This window comes from Balaenoptera ricei, chromosome 2 (genome assembly GCF_028023285.1).
Source record: "Balaenoptera ricei isolate mBalRic1 chromosome 2, mBalRic1.hap2, whole genome shotgun sequence".
In the NCBI taxonomy this organism is placed as follows: Eukaryota; Metazoa; Chordata; class Mammalia; order Artiodactyla; family Balaenopteridae; genus Balaenoptera; species Balaenoptera ricei.
Window position 1 is genome coordinate 107,383,838 of NC_082640.1, and position 19,547 is coordinate 107,403,384.

At 38.9% G+C, this 19,547-nt stretch overlaps 1 protein-coding gene across 5 annotated transcripts in view; it reads left to right on the plus strand.

The window, feature by feature from the left end:
• MEIS2 (Meis homeobox 2) overlaps positions 1-19,547 on the plus strand; it is a 199,186-nt gene that overhangs the window by 11,446 nt on the left and 168,193 nt on the right. For all 5 annotated transcript variants that reach the window (XM_059913671.1, XM_059913673.1, XM_059913674.1 and 2 more), the window contains one exon: positions 4,395-4,509. In XM_059913671.1, the coding sequence (XP_059769654.1) occupies positions 4,395-4,509 (115 nt within the window). The remainder of the gene's footprint in view (positions 1-4,394; positions 4,510-19,547) is intronic.

Here is a 19,547-nt window from a genome sequence, read left to right on the forward strand (position 1 = left end):
CTTTATTGTGTGAACATCTCGAGTCAAACTAGTTTTGCATGCTCCGTTTGCTGATTAAAATATGTTTATATATGTTTATTCTTACTTTCTACCTACAAGTACATATTCTGAATTACTTTACAGTATTTAACAAGTTCGTAGGTTTTTTTTTGGCTTGGTGTTATATATCGTGTTTTAGTTGTGTAGGTTCTAGAAAATCAAATGCTTTAAGTATTCTTTAATAATAGAAATAAGAAGTGGAAGTGACCTTAGGGATTATTTTGTCTGACTTCTTAATTTTAAAGAGAGAAAGGAAACAAGTCCCAGGAAAATGAAGTTCATCACCTGAGGTCACATGACAGTTGGAGGTGGCACCCTTGAGTCTTAATTCCAATTTAAGGCTCTTTTCTCCTATACCACATCCACTGCATCACCTTTTCATTTGGGGTCTAAGACGAGTTTCAGATTATTTTAGGTAAACTTGTGTGTAGTATAGCTTCTTTTTTTACTCCTAGAAGCTTAATACATTTTACTTTCCCATTCGGTTTTGTATTTATTTAGAAATGCTTACGCATTTTACTCCATTGTCTTTTTGTAACGGAAGAACCATGAGCCGTGTGGAATCATTTCAACGGTCCCGCCAATTCAATGGGACTTGTTAAGTATTGTCCTATAGGCAGCCCCGCCCACCCCACCCCCCCACAGAAATGCCATAATGGTGTAAAACGTTATAATTTCCACCATATCTGCAACCTCAACAAAAGAGGCGCGTGGAGGATTTGCTTTCTATGCCCAGAGATGCCTATCCTCTCTATGCTCTTTCCTAGATTTAGCAAAATTCAATGATGGTGCTAAATCAATTTTTTTTCAACTTTCAAGGGAGAAAACACTGGCAGAATTGTGTTTTCTAGGGAAAGCTGTGTGTAAATGAGAAACAGAGGAGAGCAGCGGAGTGATCTCCTGTGGCCCCGCTACTACAAGCTCTCCCCATCTTGTCTCCTGCTTTTATATTAATTACAACTTGCATTATCAGCTGTGAGTCTGTAACCCAGCAAATAGAAAATACTGCCCCTGGAGACCTAGCTTCTTGTATCTATTTTCCATCTCCTTCTATTGTGCTCCAGTCAGTATTCACTGCTTTCCTCCTGCTAACACCGCTCTTTAACGCAATTACGTAAGAGCAAGAAGAGTACCATATTTGACTCCTAATTATTAAAGCCTCTGGGAATAGAAGCATGTTTCCTTCTTGCCCTCGGATGTGTTCATGATACTTTTGGCTGAAGAACAGGACGTATATTGTGGAATGCGTCTACCTGACTACTCACCCACACACATGCACACAGAAAGCATTCCCCTTTATTTTTCTACGTACGTCATGTGTTTTGCATGCTTTCATATGCCACTTTGGTTTCAAGATTCACTAAACTTCTGCATATAATTTGGCAGAAAGCCAGGCAGTTATTCTTGAAAGATGTAAACTTGGAAACTATCTAGGGAGGGAAAAGAAGAAGAAGAACGGAGTTGTGATACAAACAAATATTTCAGTCTGAGAACAAACCAGTGTTATGGGTAAAGGACTATATTGTTATCTATCCATGTTGCTTCTAAAGTTATTTTATGGAGGAGGTAGCAGTTTTTTATTGGCCAGATTATCAATATGTGTCTTTGATCAAGTCACCAGGGTGTAGCTGAGTACAGAAAACTGTGGGATAACTCTTCAACCTTGAAACCTCAGAGGCATTCAGCTGTTTTTCCTACTTTCAAGTTAGATGAATATCCTGGTACTAGCTTGTGTCAGTCTCTCAACCTAGAACATAAACCTTGAGACACTCTATGGAAATAAACATCTTGTGACACTTTTGTAGGACAGCATCTTTGAGGATGTGAGGGAGATGAAGCGGAAGAGACGGGGGCATGGTGGGTTAGATGGTGAACTTGAGCAAATTTCAGGACTGGGCTGAAAGCCCAAGACCCAACTTGTTTGGAGGAACCGGCTGCTCTAAAAGTAATATTTGGTTACGTGGCCTATTTTTCACCCCTTTGGCTTAGAGACCACCTCCTCCAGAAAACCAGGGAAGGAAATCAACTGAATTATAAACTAGTGAGGCCTGACTTTAAAACTCAGTACAGGTTTGACTGATGGGGACAGACCAGTGCTTTCCATTGCAGGAAGTCCTTCTGAGTGATCCCTTTAAATCATTCTAGCTCCCAAACAGAAAGACTCGCTGGACCTTCATTTGAACGATTATAAATAGCTATTAGATGACATTTGCCTTAAAACATAGTTGAGGTGTTAGTGGTTAATTATTGTAATTTTCATGGGGGGTAAGGAGCTTTTATAGCAGCCAGCTTAATAAAAAGCCTGCGGTGCATACAATTTACATCACTTGCTGTGTACGCTGAAAAGTTTATCTTAGGTGACTGTGTTGCAGTAATTGCATTTTCTAAAAGAAGGCTCTAGCCAGTGTTGTTGCAGGACTAAACTCACACCATGCTATTCTTTGTTTCTTTCTTCCTTCCTTTCCTTCTTCCTTCCTTTCTTTCCTTCTTTCTTTCTTTCTTTCTTTTCTTCTAGCTCTTTATCTGATTACCATCGGCAAACAGCTGATGCGAAAAGGTTGCAAATCTTGAAGAGTCCCTGTGTTCTGTTTGCTTTTAGCTTGAAACTATTGGAGGGGTTTCTAATTTAGACAAAAAGAGATGTCACAGGCACGACTTTGTCTTCATACAGGCAGCAGAGAACCTTGGTTTTCATTTTATTCTGCTCGACTTTGTTCCCTAATCTACTTTCGAAAACATATCTTTATTTTAGAGATCTATACCTGTGCCATATTCATAATCACAAAATTTCTGCTTAAGGTTTTCCCTCTGAATCAATGGCTTGCATGATAGCAGTGTCAGCAGCATTATTTGATAGAGGTGTTATTAATCTCTAGAGCTTTGGGTCATTTCACCATCTATCAAAAATGCTAAATATTAATTTACAGTGGTTTGTAGCAGATCTGTAGAGGCAAACATGTTTTTTGTTGTTGTTCTTCTTCCAAATGAGACTCGCTCCCTATTTTGTCTCACCTTGGTTTCTTGATTTTATTTTGGTGAAGTTTTATGTTCTATTTGTACATTATAGGGTTGAGGTTGAGAAAAATGATAGACTGATTTTTTTCTGGATAAACTATATATAATGACAACACGGCAGGGTTGTTTTCAGATGGTCAAAATGTTGCCTACAGGCATGTGAGTCTGAGTCCTTAGTCACCAATTCTAGGAAGAAGAAATAGTGTACTTTGAGAGATTGATGGGGCTTTTTAGGTTATTTTGCCCCCAAAGTATTGCCCCGCACCCCGGAACAAATTTGCTTGCTAGTAGCTCTGTGTGCTTAGTTAAAGTCATTGCATACAGGTGACAAGTGTACAGCTCTGTCCTTAAGGCTGGTCTGTTTCATGTGCTGTTCCTACTCTCCATTTCTGCCAGAGGAAATTCCATCTCTTGCCTGCCTTCATGTGGTGCTGATAAAGTCCTTCCTGTACATTAGAATTCCTGTTTTCCTTTAAGCAACAGCAGGGTATTGGGAATGATCAGGAAAGGGGAGGAGGAACAGGAGAAGAATACACTCAGCAAAGTAGCGTGAGCTATAACTCTCGGCTTACCTTATGTGTCCTTTAAAACAAGCAGTTCTTCCAGGAAAAAGCACTGCTCTGTGACTTTAAACCTTCCATGCAGCTCAAAAGGAAGTCTTATCCATCTTATTAGATGGGTAACAGTTCATAGTTGTTTCATTTTCTGATTGTTGTTTGTGCAAATTAAAGCAGAAGGTATTGATGCAGTGATTAATATTATTGTCTCTGTTGGTTGTGTAATAAGTTGACGATGATTTTGAGAGTTAGTTCAGGCTGTTTTAGGGCAGTGTATTTGATGTGAAGGGCTGTCCCATACATTCTACAGCCTGTGAATTTTTTAAGGGAGTCATAGAGTTTTGTAGAGGTTAATGTTCTGAAGTATTTGGTATCCAAGAGCACTGGGACCTATTTCTTGGAAGAGTGTGCCCTAATTAAGATAGCAGGCTTTTAGATTTTTAAGGAGGTTTTTTTTTTTTTCCTAACTTTAAAAATTCACTTTATTGAGGTATAATTTGTATATAATAAAATGAATCTGTTTTAAGCATCTGTTTCAGTTGGTTTTAGCAAATGTGTACACTGATGTAACCATCACTTCATCATGATTTTAGAGCATCTTTTCTTTCTTTTGGTACCTATTGCTGAAAAGACAACATACTGTAACATGGCATCTATATGTGCCTAATTCCCCCAATACTAATATGTACATATTTTTTGTCTCTCTCTGCACCTTTCCTCTTGATTCCTCATTTATGGCTGAAATGGTAACTGTGGAAAAATTCCTTGGCCTCCTGACATCAGAATCCTGCATCTTGGCGAGACCACGATGATGCAACTTCCACCCACTCAGCAGGCACCCCAGGGCCCTCTAGTGGGGGCCATGCATCCCAGAGCGGAGACAACAGCAGTGAGCAAGGTAAAAGGTCAAGCATTCTCCCTGTGCAAAGTGGGCATGACTAAAATAACTTCAGTATTTTATGATATTGGTACATCTGCCTCCCTGTACACAGGAGAGTGGCAGGTTAGGGAGTGTAATCAGCTGCTATTCAGGGAGACAGTATTTCCTTTCCTTAACTTACATTACTTACAAGAAAAAAAAAAAAAAAAAAGGCCAAAGTGAGATGTCTAATCTTTAAGCAGGCATTACAATAACAATCGATTAGTTCTGCCAATTCTTTTACAAATTTGGTTATCTGCACTTTACTCCTGTGTGTAAGTGAATAGAATGGCAGATCTACTTTGCTGCTATGATGCAGTAGTTTGAATTATACTATAAATGGGATATTTTATTCGTAACATCAACTATAAGGGTTTTCTATAATCGGGCAATGTTGCCTCTAAAGCACACATGATGCAAAAATCTATTCTTATTAGCTCCAAAGTACTGTGTGAATTTTATATGGAATTGTATTTTGGGAAGGTGGATTTTGAAATTCTTAGATTATTTGTCCCCATTTCCATTCAGCTGACGTGGTGACTTTTGTCACAAATCCTAAAAATTAGAATAATCAGAAGGCAAGGGGAACGTCAACTACAGGTGACAAGGAAGCCTAGAGTAATTTAGAATAAATTTTACCATTTAAGACTCACCTGACACACAGAGAGCAATTATATGTTGGTAGGGATGACTCTTCTGTGGCTAAAATAATAATTTAAAAGAAGATGCATTATTGAATGTGGGCCAGGAAAGTGTGTAGATTTTACTTTTTAATATTTTACATTAGATGGTGTCTGATCTCCTAGGTCTATTTCATCTCTATTATGACTGTGTTTATGGCCACAATATTTAAGCATTAGACAGTCTTCCAAGTGGAGGACAGTTTAACAGCTTGAGCTGTAGTCATACATGCCATTTAGAAAAGGGTGGTTGATGCAGGGCGAGTGCCTTTACTCCTCCAAGTTCCTGGCCATGGATTTTGGATTCCTAGTATTCTAGAAGAGTCTAGAAAAGTGTCCCTTCTAGGATGCCATTAACTTATGAATGGGTCCAACTTAGAATCTAGGTTTAAGCAAGTTGCAACTAACACAGAAATGAATACTATCAGATGGTAAATTGTGGAAGAACTTGTGAACTGTATCTGTTTAGGCTTTCTATACTGTTTTTATTAGACCACTTAGATTGTATGTAAGAAAACTAAACTATAAGGCATTTTGAAGATGAAATGTATATACATTCAGTAGATCTGCAACGCAGTGGCTTCCTTGTGTTTCCATGCCATGGAGAAGCACTTCTTGGTGTGGTTAAATCTGAAAAGCTTTCTAAGACTCCGCCCTTCCTCTCCACCCCAAATTACTGTGCCACAAAGGAGGGAATGTATTTATTAATAAAAGCAAATTACCCTAAACATGGTACGAGAGAGGGGGAAAGGAGAAGCAGGCTTAATGGTCTAATGAGGCTATCTTCCAAAGACTGTTGTGTGTGAGGCTCGCTTTGACCTTTCACTTTGCTCAGGAGCCTGGCGCTTCATTTTTCACATTCTTGCAATTACGTTAACGCTTCAAGCATTTCTGACTCAAAGTCAGCTAGCAACACCAGGCATAACTCGACACTGTGAGTTTTTCTCCTCTCTGTAGATTCATTAACAGGTCACCAAGGTCCCAACTGAAATTTAAAACTGACTGGTTCAGTTGGCTTGGTTGAGTTATGGCCAGCAAGGTAGCAGGAGAGGACCAGAGAGAAGGGAAGGCAGAGAAGGACGACCCTGAGGTTTGGAGCACAGGACAGCTGCGGCCACGGCCAAGGCATAGAGTTTTATCATTTTGGTTAGTTTTGCTGGCTTATTATTTTTGCTTTTGTTTTTGGTCTGGAAAGAGAAAAACTCTGAGGCCGATACATTGGGTAAAAACCATAACGCACAAACCTCTGTGTTGTGGGTAGCTGCACCCACTGATGCCACGTTGAAGGATTTGATCCCTGTAGGATTTTGTTCCTTTAATCATATCTCCGTGGGATTAAAGAATGGACATGGTAGCTTATGTGTTTGAGTACGAGGAAGTCAGTCGTTTTACTGTATTAAAGTGTGAGGGACAAAAAAAGTTATGATTCCTAGAAAATGGAGGCTCTCTTGGCATGGAGCATTTCCTACCTGGCTGACCACATCAGTGACTCCAAAACACATGTTGAAGGGTATTCTATATATGTTTTCAAGGTATTTTGTCCCACCAAATTGTCCAGAGTAGCTTTCTGTGGGAAAGATTAATTATCTGCTTCAGGGCAAAGTCAACAGAGATATTGACTGAAATCACATATGCTTATCCTAGGTTAAATCTTAGGGTTGATGTATAATGGGAAACCTACGAAGGAAATTTATCTTCTTCGTATTAAACATATTAAAGTGTCTCATTGGAAACCAAGCATTTTAGTTTAGAAAAGAGTTTTCTTGCTTATTCAGAATTTATTAGCACAACAGGCATATGGAAAACTGTAAAATGATTCAGTTTCAAAACAAATTATGATAAACAGAAAAAATAGGGATGAATTGTACTAAAGACAATGTTTTCATACACATTTTAAATTAAACTTTAATAGCCATATGCTGTAAAACAATATATGCATTTATGTTGCTTTATAATTTGGGGAATATTTCTACTAAAATGAGTCATACACATCTTTACTTTGGAACTTAAAAATATCTCATTATTTTATGACTTGATAGGGAAAGAGCTACAGTTACACAGGTGAAAGGTCATCTTTTCCTTCTCCGTGTTTGTGCAGCAAACCAAAAGGAGGGGGAAAAATCAAATTTTAAAAATATTCTAAGAAACAAACTTGATAAAATGTGAAACCTGACCTTACTATCTTTTCCACACAGCACATGCCTAGCAGTAAACTACATAAATAGGAACCAGACTAATTCACTCTGATTTCTTTGGCTAAAAGCAGCTAAAGGAAGGGAGTTTATCTTGTTAGTCACATGAAAATGAAGAAAAAAATCTGGTTTTTCAGGGATAAAATTAGGGTGCAGACTGGGACTCTGGGGAAGTAACTGGCCCTCTTTGTGTCTGGCTTCCCATCAGTAAGATTGGGCTTGATAATAAGGCTTGGGGTCCCTAATTCTGTACCTGATGAGTCAAAAGCTGCTTTGTATTTCATTGTGGGTTTTGCCAGAGTAAAGACTAGGAAGCAGCCCCCTTGTTCACAGAGCACTTCGAGAGCCTTAGATGAAAGGCACAATATATGTACAAAGTATTATTATTATTGATGGGTTTGTGTAACTCCCATTAACGCTGATGGGAGTTACGCATGTGAATTGGCAAGAGAATAGACCTCTCAGTGTTTAGAGCACATGAAATTTACATTTTTTCCAGTGCTGTAATTGAGATGTTGACAAATTGGAGGATATTGATGAGCCTTTGTTTTAAGTATTTCGTGCCAAGTTTGTTTTATTTTTTCCGGGTTTGAACAATGGTGTGGGTTCAGCAGCAGTGAATAAAAAGGGTAGAGTAAAGATAACTTTGTATTTCAATATTTTGATGTGCCAATATGAAATAAATTGTCTTAGGCAAATGGAATATGCTGTTTTAATCATTAGCTAGGCATGAAAGAAAAATTGATGTTGACATCTTTGCTGTAAAATTGTTGTAATGGGGCCTTCCTTACAATTCATTTTTGTAAAATTCATTTTGTACATTTTGCAGCAATTGAACAATCCCTGCACTGTGAATAGGCAGGATTCCCAGAAATACCGAGACAGTTGGCCCAGTAACTGCTGAGCTCACACTGCACACCACACGCACGTTAACCATACTGTTGCCAGACCCAGTTTAACCTAAATCCATTAGCATTCGATCATCTGTAAGTCTCTCATCTTTCAGGACACAGGGCTGTACAAGCCAGCATAGTTCCCCTCAACTCTGCCACCTACCAAACTTCTCTGCTGATGTCTCTTTCTATCATCCAGGCAACGAGACTAGAATTCCATAGCTAGATATTTATTTATTACGCAGCTCTTCAGAAATCATGGTGTTGAAATCTAAAAATACCCACTGTAGATTTAATGTGTTTATAGGTGAGCAAGAGTCTAAGATAGGATTACACCGTTGAGTTATTATATAATGCATGAAATAGTATCTTCTCCACCAAAATATTCCAGTTCTATATTTAAAGGAGGGGGGAAAAAACCTCAAACCCACTTATATGGGTCCTGAATATGTTCTACTGGGATTTCTTATTCAGTCTAGGAAAACTCTGTCAATGGAATGTTTTCATAGTGGCAGCAATCTCTTTAAAATAACCCTAAATACAATATGACAGATGCCATCTGGCATAATCTTTTGCTAGTTGCTTTTAACTTTTATTTTTCCTAGAACTAAGTTCATCCAAAACTGGTCACTTACTGCTATGATAAATACGGTGACATTTTTTTTCCTTCCTGTCCTCCTAATTGTATAAGAAGATTCACTGAGAATGTAATTGAGAATCAAACATTGCCACAGAAGAAGCTGTTGTATTATAGAATATTTATGTTGCATTTTCATTCTCTTTTGGCTCCCCAAATAAAGTCAAAAAGAATACTATCCTTTAATCATCAGCAAACATGCAAATAATTTCCGTTGATTTTCTTAGGACTTTTTGGAATAGCAACCGTTAGAAATAAAATTAAACTCTTCTAATAAATAAATGCTCTAGGAGCATGTAATGGTGCCCATAAATGCTTAAAGCTTTCTATAATTGCTGTTAATTTTGAGTAATTTCTTCCTATATGTATCAACTTACTTGAAAAACCCGGAGCTGGGATTTCTAGATTTTTTTTTTTAAACTTAGTAATGTAAAGGGATGTCTCCTGATGCCAGTTAAAGTTTAATTTAGAGTAGTAATTAAACTTGAATACTGCCTCATAAACAAAAGATAAACAATAAACCAGCCACGTTCCCTGCTGTTTCATAGCTTTCTTTCCCAGATGTTTTAGCCTGATAATTTTTACACAGTGAACTACCTAACATGGAGTTGTGGACAGAGGTTGAGAAAGAGTTTTCTTTTTTGTTTTTCTTGGTTTGGTAATCTTTTTTTTCCCTCCAAAAGTCAAAATGCAGAGGATTTTCCACTATTTAGATTTTTTAAAATTCTGATAAATACTTAATGCAGATGTGCTTTAAAGATAACTCTAGTTCTTTTCCTTAGGTGTGGTCTCTTTTTTTCCTTTAAAAGGAATCTTGTCATGAATGTCTTTTACACTTAATAATGTAAAGAAGAACATATTTTTGCTTAAGTAAAATCTTGATAGCAAGTCAGAGAAAGGAAAGGTTGACAATGGAAAATTTCTTTCCCCCTTTTCCTCCACTTTTCATCCCTATTCATTCCCCCCCATGACCAGTGTTACTTTGTGTCTGTACTCTTCCTTGGGCTACAAGGGTTCTCTGTCCAGTTCTGGACCAGTCCACTGTCAGCCATGATCTTTCTAATTGTCAGGTACTAGTCGGCCGTTCAATGCAGAAGCCATGTTATTTTCACTGGGTGGGGTAATTACTGAAAGCTGAGAATAGCTGTACTAAAGACAGAGGGATACTTTCATGATCCCATTAGCATAAGAGTGGGTAAATTATTCATGCCAAGTGAGGATTCTATGGGGAAAAGTATAGTTAATGCACATAGTTTTAAAATGTATCCCTTTCTGCTCTGAGACTAAATTCTTGTTGGAATCTGTTCTCAGACATTTACGGGAAAGCTCTGGTGGCGTGTTAGATGCAGTTCATCTCTTTCTGTTTGCAGCACTCTCAATAGAGACCATCCGGCAAAGATCCAAAAGGTGATTAAACAAAATGATCAGCTCTTGTTGCTGTGTTACATGTCCAATACTCCGGATTAAAAAACATGACCCACGACAGTCAAGCTAACGTCATGCCGTTTCCCCTTCCCCCTCCCCTTTCCGTGTAAGAATTCAGATGGTCCACAAATGTGTGTGCCATCTTTGTGTCCTTATGGCCCATAATCATGAACAGGTTGTGCAAATGGCTCTTTCTGTAGCACTGTCTGTTCCAGCAGCATAGAAGCATTTCATATTAATTGGGTCAGTCTAATATTCATATTGACATGGGGAAAAATTACTAAAATTTATTCTTATAGCAGACAATGAATATGTGTGCTTTCTGCCATGAGGGAAGTGAAATCTGACAACTGGCTTGTGCAACTGATTAATTTTTCTTGAAACTGGAGAAAATCAGAGCATGAGAAACTGTCATTCTCTGAAAACAGTGCACAACCCTTTGTAACTAAACAAAATGGATTGAGTGGGGGGCTTTCGGGGAGCTTGTGGAAATGAGCTCTGGTTTCAACGCCATAATCAGGGATGAATTTACAGTGCCATTCAGAGGCATCCTCCCTCCCCATAAACAAGCTGATAATCACAGGGAAGCTGACTTCCAATTAGCTTTTCCTTCCCTTACACGGATCAGGGTGTTTATACGTCCTCCTTAAGCTTTAATATGTCACTCCTGAGTTGGTACATCTCATGTCACATTCAAAAGTTTGGAAATAAAATGTTTTATTATGAGGAAATCCTGCTGATAAGCAAGGTAATTTTCAACCAATCATTTCACGATTGAGTTAAGGTAAAAATGCCAAGATCTGTGACTAGGGGACAGATGTATCTTATCTTTGGGGGTTTGCACCAAATGCCAAGTAGAAATATAAATTGAACAAACCAGGCATTGTGAGGAAGTGACTGATTGAAGAAATATTGAGATGAAATCTTGGAATGAACTCTATATGTATTTTTATAACAATGCAGTGAATTGCTTACATGTCACGTTTGCATAAACCTGAACTCTGATTTTATTAAGGGGCAGTTTCATGTAGGTTAGTTAAGGCATTCAGAACATGAGAACATTACTAGGTTAATCAGAGATTATGCCTGACCATTTAATATTGTGGAAATTGTGGATATTATAGGATGAATTTGAGTGCCCATGTCCAGAAAAGATAAAGAATAAAGCAGAAAGAAAAAAAATTCTTTAGAACCACTTTCAAATATCCTCAGACCTGTCAGCTCCCCTTTCTAAGGGAGGGTAAGGCAGTGGGTTAGAAATACAGCCGGGCACAGTACTCAGGGAGGGGAAGTGAGCATCCCCTGGAGTCGGTGCAGTGTGGCAGATGAAAGGGACTTGCATAGCCTTGGGGGTCTTAAGGCTATTATAGGGCAACTCATGCTCTGTTATCATGCTGATTTTTCAATTGATTTTTGGCTGAACAGTACTTGTTGAAGCCCTCCAGAGCATCAAACACAGCCTTATGGTGCTATACGTTGTAATACACGTGTTCTATTTTTCCCCTTCATTGTCTTGTCTTTACTTCGGAAGAATAGTCTATAATGACGCCATGTTATTTTTCTCCCTTTTCTCTGTCTTTCTTATTTCTACCCTCAGAAAGTTCCTTGAAATTCTTATTGTTTTAAACTTGGGAAGGGGGGTGGTGGGGTAGTGGGAGAATAACTTTTTCTTCATCTTCCTATTTGACATTTGCTTTTAATTTGGCCTTTAAAAATATTTTGATGTCACAGCAGACAATAATATAAACCATTTTTATCTACCAAATTTATCCCTCAGTAGTCGTGAGCTATTCACTCCCTTTCTAACGATCAGCAAGAAAACAACTATGGGATTTCACTGAAATCTGATTTCTCGTTAAAATGAAAGTAAACCATTTTAATATCCCTTCTATACAGCAATAAGGTCCCTTGGCTTGCTGGAAAGCCAGGTCTTGAAAAGGGAAATAATGGAGCGAGATCTAAAGGAAGTGTGTCACTCTCCTTCTGTCTAGGGAATTCTTACTGAGGAAAATCTAATTCTAGTGTCATCTCCTCCAGGAAGCCTTCCTGATTTGCCCAGGGCATAAGCCAGTGTTCTCTTCTCTGCACCCCAGTGGCACCTTCTACCTCTATTTTAGCATCTTTCACATTTTGTGTTGTAATTATTTGGTTCCTGGTCTGTCACCCTGGTTTTTCAAGGCAGAAATGATTACTTACTCAGCTGTCTAGCAATATTAGGTCCACTTCTGAATCAATAAGCGAAATCCACAGATTTCAGTTTTTTTAAGGTGGAAACAATTCGATGAAAACTTTGTGCTCATCAGCTCTATTTTGTAACATATTGATACATTTGAAAAAATCCTGTTACATCCTTAAGAGATAATAAAAATTATTTTCTTTTACTAAAATGTTATTGTATGCAATGCTGCCTTAAATAAGGCAATGGACTATCAGCTTAAACTTAGAATTATTTTGGTTATAGGTAGGCTCTTAAATTTTAGATTCTTATTTTAAATAGTATTTTTAAGACAATAGTTAAAATGGGATTTGTCTTATTTGTTCTTTAATGTTGTCTTAAATTATATACATATGGTCAGAATTTGGACATGGGATTTCTTTTCGTAATGTTATCTATACAAAAGTAAGTGTATGGATATGTCTTGTAATGTAATGTAATGTAATGTAACAAGGGAAATTGCTTAATGCGGCAAATAGTTTCCCATGATGAACTCAGGGTCCACTTTGCTTGTACTTCTTGTTTAGGATGAGATTGACCTTGGGGGAAGCCACGGGTCTTCACATACAGGTAAAGAGTCTGGAAGTAATTCTTGAATTTTTAGGCTGCGCATGCTTTTGTTGATTTCCTACATACGCCTTCCAGTTTTTTCATAGTTTGCTTTTGAGCAGGTTTAATTTACTTTGGGTGATGTAAGCAAGCCCTGTATTGAGCCCTTTTTCGTCCGCTTGAGGTTCTGTCTAGAATCTCGGACTGTGAGTCAAGAGGCCTGTGTGCCTTAGGGTCAGGGTTGCACTGAAAAGGGCACAGACTTAGGAGGCAGAGAGACATGGGTTAAAATCCCAGTTTTACTCAACGTCTGCTAGATTCAGTTTCTCCATCTGCAAAGTGGGGAAAAACTACTTACCCTCAAGGTTGTCCTGGAGATTATATTATATTACGTGAGACCTCATGTGTTAAACACATAACATTGCCTGGAACCAGTAACTGTTAGTTCCTTTATTCCCGTCCTCCTGTCCTATACCGACTCTAGCTCTGTGGCCTTGGATGAGTCTCTTCATCTCTTCAGACTTTTGCTCACCTATAAAATAGGACTGAATTAGATGATCTTTTACATTCAAGCGCCAGGAATCTAATGTTTACATTCATGGGTCTTATTTTTTCTTTGTGCATTTTATCTTTTAACATAGAGGAAGGCTGCAAGTATTTTGGTTTTTGCTTTTTTGTTTTAAATCAGAGGTGTAACATGAGCATTTTTATTTCCTTCATTTTACAGGATAGTTATAATATGTAGTGAGATAATGTTTTTCGTTTCTTGCTTTTGTTTACAAGGAAAGACTATTCTTCCTGGTTTGGTAAGAGAATAACTAGGCCTTAGAGTTGATTTTCTGAGGATGGCAGACTGTCACAATTCAGGTGTAGGACACTGAAGGTGGGGCATTAATATCAGAAGTGTGAGGTGTATTTTGTAAATACAGAGCAACTTCTCCATTATCCATTATCTAATCAGTTAGAATCTCTCTCTGTTGGAATTTCTATATGTCACAAGTAGAATAATAAAGGATAATCATTACAGAGGCTGAGACCCTATCCTGAAATGAATTCCAAAAGTCTAAATAATTTTCAGGAGAATTATACAGTTAAGAATATTTTACTGTACTCTATTTTTAGACCAATAATTCATACCAGGTGAAGCTGTTACCCTTTTGTCAGCAGAAGTTTTGCTTAATCAAAACGCTCATTCCTTAACCCTCACCGCCAGCTAGAGATGTCACTGTGGCCTCAAAAGCAAGCATTCATTTTTTTTTTAAGTTTGGAGATTTACAAAAGTGGGCTAGGAGTGTAAAATTTCATATTTCTTCTTCCAGCTAACATTTGTAACAAATGCCACCCGCTGAAATAAAACCTCCAAAATCTCTATGTACTAAATGTGAATGATGTAGAAAAGTTGATAAATCATGGATTATTGAAAGCTTGTGGAATCTACCTTGTGGGTGTCCTTTTATGACACGTTGTCCCACACCAGGGCTGATATGTACATATACCTGTCTGGAGGCGGGAAGCTCTTGATCTCTCAAGACCTCTTCTAAGTGTATGTTGCTTAAAATCAATACACAAAGATATTCATTGAACAAGGCACTCTGGGAATAAAACTATGAAAATTACAAGGGTCCCTGCTTTCAGTAACTTACCATCTCCCGTGAGGTGGGGGGCAAGTATGCAAGTAACTCGTACGCAAGGCAGATATTCAGTCCTGGGGCATGGATGGAGGAAGGCCTGTTGACACAGAGGGCGTGGGGTATACGGAGGGAGGAGCTTTGGAGGCACACAGCTCTGAACACTCAGCCTTGCCCTGCCACTTATAAGCAACAATCTTTCTGAGTGTTAGTTTCTTCACCTGTGAAATGGGAACAATAACTATCTCATAGGGTAACTGCTAGGATTAAATAAACACTAGTTTTTAAAAAGTCTAGCTTGGCGATTAATGTGGACACCTCCCCCCCGCCCCCAGTATTCTCTTCATTTAACATTTATTGACCATGTAATTGAGGGGAATCACTATCCTAGATGCTAGCGATACACGGCTCATAAGATGTGGTGCCTCTCCTCTTTATACTCTTTAGTAAGTAACTCAGAAATGTAAACGGATAAATGCACAGGCTTCTAATATCGCATATAACTTACTGGCTGTAAGGTATTTCAGACGAGGGAGTGATTAATTCTGTCTGAAATATCTGTGGAAGGCTCCACAAAACTGGGGAGGCTTTAAAAGACTTTGATGGCCTTCAGTGGGTGCTTCCAGGCCAACAAGGTAGGGAGTGGACGGAAAGCAGATGGAGAAACTGGTGCACAGGCCCCGAAGTGGGAAGCAACATGGCACGTTCAGGGCGACAACCAGATTGATACTGCTGTTTGTGAGAGAGGCTGCACGGGGAAGAGGATGGCTGGAGAGGCAAGTCGGGGCTGTGTGTGAAGATCCTTGTTTACCAGGCTAAGAAGCTTATACTTAATCCTGTAGAGCACTGTTTACCAAACTTTTCTGCAGATAAGGAGCTCCTGAGGGGCTTGTGCATACAGATTCCCAGGCAGACCACAGCCACACAGAATCAGGATCTCCATGGGAGGTCCTGGGCATCTGAATATTTAATCCATGCCCCGGGGAAATGGGTTTACCATGGAAGAAATTTAAGCCAAAGGAGTTTATGATGAGATTTATAGTTTTTTAAAAAGCTCTTTGAGAATGTGGAGAGCACATTTGAGAGAAACAAGACTAAGTATAGAATAAGGGTTGATAATCCAGAGGGCAGGTGAGGGCTGAATTAAGACAGTGGCAGTAGAGATGGAGGCGAGAGGACTGATAGATTACATGTAGGAAGAAGGGAAGAGGACAGAGTCCAGAATAATATGCCGGCCTCTCCCTTGGTATAGGTACCATTGTCTAGATAGTTTTCTTTTTCCCTGCCATGAGTTTTGAAGTATGGATATCTATCAATCAGTGGAGACGATAAGGAATAATATTCCACGTACACATGCAAGGTTGTTCAAGTAGAAATGAATGATGCATGTTGGATGAATAATGATTTTTTTCCTGGTCATGAGGTACGATAACTTAGGGGCAGTGCAGCACATTGGTTAAGGAGGTAGCCTTTGGCATCGCCCTGCTTGCCTTTAAATAATCAGATCTGTCACTCGTCATGGGCAATCCTCCACTTTATATCTGTAAAACAGGAGTCATAAATATCTAATCTAATAGATTTGGGGAAGTAAGGATTGAATGATGTGGTGTATCTAAAATGACGGTAATTTTATGCTTGGTTCATAGTAAATAAAACATTATATTTTTTATTTAAAAGTTGCTTTTAAAAGAGTTGACAGCTGACCCTGTACAACTGACATCATGATGAGGAACCTAAAAATGCAATCCTGCATTCATCCCTGGGAAAGCGAAGTTACTGGGCTCTACAGCTGGTGGAGCGTCTACCTGCCCTGAGCCCAGCGCTAAGCCCTGCCGCTAGCCCCAGGCTCATCGAGTGGAAAGTAATTCCTTCCCTCTGAAGTCCTATTGCACATTTTTCTCATTCTCTCCTCTGACAATCAGGTTCCCCCTGTGCTATAGTAATTGGTTACATGACTTATTTATCATCCTGTTTGACTGTAAGATTCTTGAGGACACTTTCCATGTCTTAAGCATCTTCCCTGTTTGCCCCCGCATTGTGCTGTGATAACATAGGAGGCCTTCAATAATAATTATTATTTTTTTTTGAAAGGAGGATTGGGTCCATATTGTGAAGGACATTGAATAGCAGGCTGGGGAGTTTGTGCTTGATTTGGTAGGTAATGGGGACCTATTGAAGATTTTTGAATGGGGGTAGTGACATAATCGCCTTCCTTCTGAATGCCAATGACAAATTCTTCACTACGTCTTCAAAATAGCAGACCCATATGCTTGCCTGAAATACTGTCTATTTGAAAGAGTGGATATTCTTTTGAATGAAGAAACAAATTTCAAATAGCTTAAAAAAAAAAAACTTTGACATTCTCTCTAAAGTAATTTAAGCACTTAAATTATTGTGATTCACAAAGGTCCCGAGTATGTAACTTCATTCTAGAAACGTTTATGAGGACACATTTTGGTAAATTTTTATAGTGTTGTTATAATTATTAACAACTAGAAATGACTCTACAGGACTGAGTAAATATATCTTCTTCAATATTTGGAAAACTATGGTTCCATGGATATTTAAATAGACATCACTTTAAAAAAATAAAAGGACTTTGTGGTTAAATAGATTGAAAGCTGGAGTGGAGCAGGGTTTTCTCTAGTATAGGAATGTTCAGATCCTCTAATTTGCTAATGTGCATTTTAAGTCTGCAAGGAGTAGAAACACAGGCTTCCTAGACTCACTTAACCATTGAAACCCTTTTTTGCATTATCTCTGGGGACCAATCTTCCCCAGAACACACTCTGGAAAATGCTGTCCTCGACTGCTTCTTTCATTGAAGTACTCTCAGATAGGGTTTAATATCCTAGGGAGTCTTCTTGCATCTTGTATTTAAAAGGTAGGTCAGCATGGGCTCAGGATCAATTTTCAGTAGTGTAAAAAGCAATTTCCTCTACAGTCTGAAGTCTTGTGGACTTCAGCTATACTTGTACAGAATGTTCTGTTAACTTAGCTATTCTTGTAGTTATCCTTGATTGTATTAATCAAACAATGTTTTCTAAATATCCCTTGAGTGTTTAATTCAATGCCAGCCCACTTGGTTACACCCTCAAAAATGTAAAAATGAGGATCCCAGCAGAATCCTGTTATGAATCATATTAACACTTAGTTTGATGCAAAGCATACAATGTACTTTCCTTCCTCAAAAGCAAACTCTTTTTTCTTTTTTAAAGTGGCCGCTGGGTCGGAGGCTGGATGAGAAATCCGTGGAGGCAGGAATGGGGGTGGGGAGGGAAAACCATCTTCCCTCATTTGGGAGTGGATGGCTTGCGCCCCCGTTTGCTTCAGGTGGTGAGCCGTGAACTGGATATGCCATCTACCAGCGGGAAATTTCTGGGAAACAGAGCTGCAAAAGCCCAAGCTGCCTGCATCTAGCTGTTCTGGGATCTCCAGAACAGTTTAGCAGACTGTTAGAACTGGTTGCCACCAGACAAGTGTTGCCTCTCTTGGCAAGAAAATTTTCCCTGACTCTTCCTTATTGTTGGAGGATGCGGGGAGGCGTCGTGTTCAGGGGCGTTCAGGAGGTCCGGAACTGCAGTCCCTCTTGGTCACTAAGTGAGGGGGAAGACTTCTGTGTTCAAACACTCTACTCCTGAGCATTAGGGTGGGATTACCCACAGAAGTGTGTCACCCCCTTTTGGCTGCAGAAGGGAGAATTAGGCTGGGCACATTTGTCTCTCCAGCTTTGAAATGATCAAGAAGAGGCTAGTGGTACAACTAAGACTATCTTTGTAGTATGGTGAGAAAAAGCCTGATTTTGTCTTGTTTGTCAAGGAGTTTTTCTACAAGATTTTGAGCTCTTTATAACAGTTAGCTCAGGGAGTTGCAACATTTCTAAAGGATGTCCTCCTTATTTTGTAGATAGGAACATGGACATATTTGGAGAGCCATTGGTCTTTAATATCATTAGTCAACTTTCAAACCTGAGAGTAGAAACACGGGTTTACTGTGTAAACAGATGTTGGTGCTTCTACACATTTCAGCATACTTATCAGCCGCTTAATGGATGAGACTTTTCTCCATGTTTCTTCTTCTAAATGGAATTCTAGTTGCTCATTTTCTGCCAGTGTAAAGCATGAGTTGCTTTCAACTGGCAAAAAGAAAACAAAAATTAGACCCTGGCTGAAATAAAATTACACCAAAGAGTAATGTGTCAGAATTTTTAAAAATTAGAGAAAAAAGTGGTGCTCTTACACTCTACTGTGTTGTTCCATATGTTGGACATTTAAGGCAGAAATATCGGGGAAGCTTCCCTTTGGATGTTGTCAGGGACCTTGAAACGTGGCTGCATTGTGGGAGGACAGTGAAAGCCCTGAGTTCATGGACGCCTTCTGACCTCATACAACTTCACTCTAGAGACAGTCATCTCTGAAGCTGTGACATTTTAACTGTTTCATCTACACAGATGTACTTTTTTTTTTAAACTTACTTAAACATACTGGCCTCTTTTTAGGCATGTTATCTGATAACATTTGCTGAGTTTTTATGGTATCCTGGACAGCAGGAGGTAAGGAAAACAGAAGCTGAGAAATCAATCTTGATTACGGCGACTCGCTCACCTACTGCCTGCTTCATAGACCAGCTCTCTGTATCGCCCTCTGTATACCCAGCAAAGTGCTCAGTACGGAGGAGTTTGTGATAAATAGACATTGGTTGAATAAATTGTTGTTTCAACTTGATAATTGGTTAATATCTAATAACTTGTAGCAACTTAGTAGATGGTGTTAGCATTGACTTAGGGATTAATTCCTTG